Genomic DNA, 7209 nt, shown 5'->3' with positions numbered 1-7209 from the left:
ACCTTGAGCAAAGTCTGGTGATCAGGTTTAGACTGTGTTGGAAGTAAAGACTTAAAATACTGGACACCGGATAAGTATCTGTCTGCCTGCAATATTGGCCTAGCTCAAAAGAAGAGGGAGTCCACATTCCATGGTGTGCGTTGGCTTTGCCTTGCTTCCCCGACCAATTAAAGGCTGTGAAATGAATGACCAAGCCATGTGACCCTTCATACTAGGCACTCCTATCACACTGCCATTGATTGCATTCAATATATATCAGGCTTTTCGGCCTGCAAGAGACAGCGAGCAGAGTAAAGTGGGTGTGTCCTGGGATTCCTCTCTACATCACAGGAGGGTGTTCCCAGGACACCATTGTACCAACATAGGACGTTTGGTGGACTCCAGCATTGTTGTGTGACCCCCAACCCTGAGCGCAGAACACATCATTGGTAATTGTTACGTATGCAGGATTCTTCCATTATCTCACATAGGATACATCCTGTTATGTATATTCTGGCAGTGTTTAACATATTTCCTTTATTTTCAGGATGTCGTCTTATAATGAATTGAAATCTCCATCTCCTACAACGCAGAGGATCCATTCCGAGTAAGTGGTTGAAGCAAAATATTTTCCAAAACCACCTTTTATGGAGACGTAAATCCCCGAATGACTTTAGTTTGCTCTGCGCACTCTGTGTAATCATAAACAGTTGCCATTTCTCTTAAAGGAGAACTATGGGGTCAGGGCTTTTCCCCATAGTTCTCCTTAGGGTAACGGGAGGACACAAACTAGCGTCCTCCCGTCACCCTAAGCTCAGTATATAGGGAGCTACAGCTCGCGGTATACTGAGACGCCGCAGCCGGAGCGGATCCTGACATCGATGTCGAGATCCGCCCAGCTGCGTGAGTGACAGCTGGCTCTGCCTATCTAGAGGCAGGGCCAGCTGTACCCGGCCCCCCCCCTGTCCGTTCCGCCAGTCAGGATCGAGAGGGGAGCGAAAGCCCGGATGTGTTCGCTCACCTCCTGATCTACTGAGCCGACCTGTGACAGTCTCATTGTCCCAGGGCGGCTAGAACTATGAGGTGAGTGAAAAGCCCCCCCCCCCCCCCCCCCCTCATAGTTCTCCTTTAATTACAGGTGGCGCTTCATCCGACCCCGATGTTGTGGATAACCTAACACATTGTGGTGACGGCTACAGCAGCCTCTGACTTGGAGTCAGAGGCTTAGCTCTGTGGATGGTTTGGACCAATGGCAAGGCATCATTGGTCCAAGCCATCCAATCAAAAAAAGGGGAAAAAACACTGACCGCATCCATCTAGATATTTTACCAGTGACAAGCAAGTGAGGACAGGGACGATCCTCCCTCCTCCACACATAGCTCGGTGACCAGGCCTGGGCTGGGTAGGGCGGGGGTGGCCCCGGGGCTGCCTCACCTGCCACTGACCTCACCGCACGTCCCTGGTCGCTACCTGGGGAACTTGTTTGTAGACCACATTTTAGAGAATGAGCTGCTATCTGAGGTTTCTCCCCCAGGCAATGTATTAATGACCAGTTTTCTTAAATGTAGTATTTTGGGGTAAAATGTCGTATCTCTAAATGGCCCAATCTCATAGGCCCTCGTCGGGAGGTCCATGAAATGGAAAAGACAGGCCATTGGGTCCAAAGGCAATATGGCCTTGGTGATCCTCTCTATTTGAGCTATTACCTCGGCCCAATAGGGTTGTATTTCAGGGCACGACCACCATATGTGTATGTAAGTGCCCTTATGGCCAGGGAAAGATATTTCTGATCATATTAAATGAATAATTTTACCTAAATTGTGGATTTTAGAAGAGAAGGTTTCTGTGTTGCTTCACAATGGAATAATTGGCGCCGCCCTCAGCAGCCAAAACTGGGACCAGACAAATCTTTTTTTTGTTTTGTCTCAGAGAGGAAGAATTGGCTTACCTGGGATTTGTGGCCGACGTGACCAATGAAATCTTGTCCCTGGGATTGTTCTCCGACAGGTGAGTACGTATATATTTGGGATGGCTGAAGGGTATTAAATATCAAATATCTGTGATGTTGTTTTTTTGTTTTTGTTTTTTTAGGATTCTAAATCGGGTGTTTGAGCGTCACCTTCGAGAAAATAGACATCGATTGGATGAGGTAAGGTGGCTTCCTGTGGTCATGGTGCTTCATTGCCTCTAATGGTGATGGTGGCTTATTGTTTCATATTGTCGTGGTGCCTTTTTGTATCTTATGGTCTTGGTGCCTCACTGCTTCTCATGGTCATAGTTACATAGTATTTGGGGTTGAATAAAGACATACGTCCATCAAGTCCAACCCATATAGGTCCGCGCATCATCTCATTCTTAGGGGTACTGGTATCCCTGGATATTACGGTCCCTCAAGAAATTGTCCAAACGTTTCTTGAACAAATCTACACTCTTGGCTGAGATGACGGCCGATGGCAGTGAGTTCCAGACCTTAACCGCTCTTACTGTAAAGAACCCTCTTCGCCCATGGTGCCTCACTGCTTCTCATGGTCATAGTTACATAGTTACATAGTATTTGGGGTTGAATAAAGACATACGTCCATCAAGTCCAACCCATATAGGTCCGCGCATCATCTCATTCTTAGGGGTACTGGTATCCCTGGATATTACGCTCCCTCAAGAAATTGTCCAAACGTTTCTTGAACAAATCTACACTCTTGGCTGAGATGACGGCCGATGGCAGTGAGTTCCAGACCTTAACCGCTCTTACTGTAAAGAACCCTCTTTGTGGTACCACCAGTGATCTTTTGTAGGCCCTCGTCGGGAGGTCCATGAAATGGAAAAGACAGGCCATTGGGTCCAAAGGCAATATGGCCTTGGTGATCCTCTCTATTTGAGCTATTACCTCGGCCCAATAGGGTTGTATTTCAGGGCACGACCACCATATGTGTATGTAAGTGCCCTTATGGCCAGGGAAAGATATTTCTGATCATATTAAATGAATAATTTTACCTAAATTGTGGATTTTAGAAGAGAAGGTTTCTGTGTTGCTTCACAATGGAATAATTGGCGCCGCCCTCAGCAGCCAAAACTGGGACCAGACAAATCTTTTTTTTGTTTTGTCTCAGAGAGGAAGAATTGGCTTACCTGGGATTTGTGGCCGACGTGACCAATGAAATCTTGTCCCTGGGATTGTTCTCCGACAGGTGAGTACGTATATATTTGGGATGGCTGAAGGGTATTAAATATCAAATATCTGTGATGTTGTTTTTTTGTTTTTGTTTTTTTAGGATTCTAAATCGGGTGTTTGAGCGTCACCTTCGAGAAAATAGACATCGATTGGATGAGGTAAGGTGGCTTCCTGTGGTCATGGTGCTTCATTGCCTCTAATGGTGATGGTGGCTTATTGTTTCATATTGTCGTGGTGCCTTTTTGTATCTTATGGTCTTGGTGCCTCACTGCTTCTCATGGTCATAGTTACATAGTATTTGGGGTTGAATAAAGACATACGTCCATCAAGTCCAACCCATATAGGTCCGCGCATCATCTCATTCTTAGGGGTACTGGTATCCCTGGATATTACGGTCCCTCAAGAAATTGTCCAAACGTTTCTTGAACAAATCTACACTCTTGGCTGAGATGACGGCCGATGGCAGTGAGTTCCAGACCTTAACCGCTCTTACTGTAAAGAACCCTCTTCGCCCATGGTGCCTCACTGCTTCTCATGGTCATAGTTACATAGTTACATAGTATTTGGGGTTGAATAAAGACATACGTCCATCAAGTCCAACCCATATAGGTCCGCGCATCATCTCATTCTTAGGGGTACTGGTATCCCTGGATATTACGCTCCCTCAAGAAATTGTCCAAACGTTTCTTGAACAAATCTACACTCTTGGCTGAGATGACGGCCGATGGCAGTGAGTTCCAGACCTTAACCGCTCTTACAGTAAAGAACCCTCTTCGCCCATGGTGCCTCACTGCTTCTCATGGTCATGGTGCCATACTGCTTCCTCTGGTCATGGGGCCTCATTACTTTCATGGTATTTGTGGCTCATTGTTTCTCATGTTCATGGTGCCTCACTGCTTATCATGGTCATGGCGGTTCATTGCATCTCATGGTCATGGTGCCTCACTGATCTCATGTTCATGGTGCCTTATTGCTTCTCATGGACATGGCGGTTCATTACTTCCATGGTATTTGTGGCTCACTGCTTATCATGGTCATGGTGCCTCATTGCTTCTCATAGTCATGGTGCCTCCTTGCTTCTCATAGTCATGGTGCCTCATTGCTTCTCATGGTCATGGTGCCTCACTGCCTCTAATGGTCATGGAGCCTCACTGCCTCTAATGGTCATGGAGCCTCACTGCCTCTAATGGTCATGGAGCCTCACTGCCTCTAATGGTCATGGAGCCTCACTGCCTCTAATGGTCATGGTGCCTCACTGCTTCTCATGGTCATGGTGCCTCACTGCTTCTCATGGTCATGATGGCTCATTGTTTCTCATTGTTATGGTGCCTCATTGTCTCTAATGGTTATGGTGCCTCATTGTCTCTAATGGTTATGGTGCCTCATTGTTTTTCATGGTCATGGAACCCAAGTGTCAAGAAAAAGCCCTCAACCTCAAGTGATTCTGCTGCATTTTCACATATGAATTAGAAAAGATCTTTCCACTTGTGTCACAATTTCTCCTCATATTTCTCTGCGCACATTTAAAGAATTCTCAGCGTGCGTGTAAAATTTATGTAATCAACAAATACTGTATACAATTTTTACAGAAAAAGGGTCATCACTTGCGCAACATGACCATATTATTGCTGTAACATTCCTTGCATCTGACATGTCTGCGAGTTACATTGGAAACTACAGTGTGACCTGCAAAATATTTTTTTTGTTTTTAGTTTGGGGATCGAGTGGAAGCCTGTTGGGTTTGTAGTTTGTGAAAGAGATTTACCCTGACTTGTCCCTGTCCTAGTGGCAACTGTTTCACCAGTAAATCTCCAACAGCAACATAGATCAAAACAAAGCCATAACCCCCATCAGGTTTTCTCCTTCCTATCGGGTAAAACCGTTGTCACCGGGACAGAAAGGGAGCAGATATCTCTCTAACATGGCAGAAAAAAACCTGACAGGGGGTTCTACACCTTCTCCGCTGTATTGAAAATTGGGAATAATACTTTTGGCTGGACTAACACTTCAGGTGATATCTAGACGGGTTTTTTTTGTGTTACCATTAAAAGGCAAAAATGATTTATTGATTCAGCTCGGCTAGTTCATTGACTTGCATTATCCTTTTGGTCTGTAGGGAAAAATGTGCCACCTGCTGGAGACTCTCAGGGCTGACTTGGACTCCAAGGACGAGAAGCAACTCGATCTTTTTGAAGATCACAACTTTAGTGCCAGCAGACATTTTAGAGATCCATTCGTCCGTCCCCGTGCAGTCAAGAATGATGGTTTCCGTTCTCAAGACTTTTTGGTAGAGGGCTACAAATCTAATCTAAGGTACCTCCATGGAAAGGACGATGAGCCTCAACTCCGAGAACATGTCCAGACTGGCCTGGATGAAGAAGACAAGCCAGGACCAAGCGGGTCCCTAATTTGCCTTGACAAAACGGATTTGGACCACAACAATTTTCTCAGCGGTCAGGAAGACGTTTTAGCCACCCCCCGGTCACCTGAAGCTGTGATATCTCTTCCTGAGGATGAGCTGGACACGTCTCTACAAAAAGATGACTTCTTATCTTTGCAGGACAATCACAAGGAGACGTATTCCGAATCACAAGACAACATCCATCTGTCAGAGGAGACGCCACCTGTGGACAATGTTCTCCCAGAAGACCATAATGAAATCCAGAGAAGCTTCTCCCAGATGGGTCTGAACGATCTACCAGAACTGGATCAGGACTTGAAGACTTCCCTTCAGCCAAGGGATCTTGAGGATCTGGAACAGAGCTTCTCAGAAATCATTCAAGTGTCCAAAGCTGAAGACAGTTCTGTTCACGAGACTGAGAACGTTCCCTCCGACCGCGAGGACATCTTTGATCTGGATGACTTCTAAAGGGTTAAAGTCATGAAATCAATACACACTGGTTACTGGTATGCTGTCATTAGAGAATTGGGAAGCTGCCATTGCTGCTAGCTCCACTTATAAATGCTAGTTGCCTGGCTGTCATGCCAATCCCATGCCTTCAGTGGGATCTGACCTGGAAAAAATAGGCTGAATAAAAGTCCTGACCTCACTCTTGACTTTCCGATCGGCTTGAGAAGCCAGAGAAAGCCTGGAAACTGGTATTGTAAGATGGAGTTTAGCAGTGGCAGCCCCCATGTACAGCTTTTCCTTAACAGCCGACTATATGCATTGTATATCTGACTTACGGGTAATGATATAGGGCTACGACAGCCAGATTGTAGAAATGATATCAACTAACGACCTCTAGAATTTAAAAAAAAAGGCTTCTGCATCAGCCAATAAGGGAGCAGTACAGCCATCAGTTTAGATTGCACTTCACAATATTTTTATGTAGCTCCTCAAATGCCGCTAGTTTCAGAATGATTTAATCCTCATTCATGTAAATTGGAATGCGGAATGTGAGCCAGGTATGCTCATCCAACTTCAGTACCTGACCTCACGAGTTCCCACAGACACCCTCCAAAATCTTGTGGAAAGTCTTCCGAGAAGAGTGGAGGGTGTTTGAGCCGCAATGGAAGGCCAGCTCCAAATTAATGTCAATGGGGGGACCCACTCTATATCAATGGCCATGGGGGACCAACTCCATATTAATAGCCATGGGGGACTAACTCCATATTAATGGCTGTGGGGGGGGAAGGGATTACCTCCATGTTAATGGCCATCGCGAACCATCTCCATGTTAATGTCCATGGGGGACCAACTCCATAATAATGTCAATGGAGGGACCAACTACAATTCAATGGCCATGGGGGACCATCTTCAAATTAATAGCCATGGGGGAGCAACTCCATATTAATGGCTGCGGGGGAACCAACTCCATATTAATGGCTGTGGGGGAACCAACTCCATATTAATGACCATGGGAGGGACTAACTCCATAATAATGGCCATCGTGAACCATCTCCATGTTAATGTCCATGTGGGACCAACTCCATAATAATGTCAATGGAGGGACCAACTACAATTCAATGGCCATGGGGGACCATCTTCAAATTAATAGCCATGGGGGAGCAACTCCATATTAATGGCTGCGGGGGAACCAACTCCATATTAATGGCTG

The 7209-nt window shown here is 45.8% G+C and overlaps 1 protein-coding gene across 1 annotated transcript in view; it reads left to right on the top strand.

The window, feature by feature from the left end:
* SPATA7 (spermatogenesis associated 7) overlaps nucleotides 1-6017 on the top strand; it is a 34553-nt gene extending 28536 nt beyond the window's left edge. The window contains exons 12-15 of the mRNA XM_018563350.1: nucleotides 527-586; nucleotides 1909-1986; nucleotides 2071-2128; nucleotides 5265-6017. Coding sequence (XP_018418852.1) covers nucleotides 527-586; nucleotides 1909-1986; nucleotides 2071-2128; nucleotides 5265-6017 — 949 coding nt within the window. The remainder of the gene's footprint in view (nucleotides 1-526; nucleotides 587-1908; nucleotides 1987-2070; nucleotides 2129-5264) is intronic.
* Nucleotides 6018-7209: the final 1192 nt, after the last annotated feature.

This window comes from Nanorana parkeri, unplaced genomic scaffold (assembly GCF_000935625.1).
Source record: "Nanorana parkeri isolate BGI_ZX_2015 unplaced genomic scaffold, ASM93562v1 scaffold658, whole genome shotgun sequence".
Lineage (NCBI taxonomy): Eukaryota > Metazoa > Chordata > Amphibia > Anura > Dicroglossidae > Nanorana > Nanorana parkeri.
Note: the sequence above shows the minus strand (reverse complement) of the source record. Positions and strands in the feature narration are given on the sequence as shown.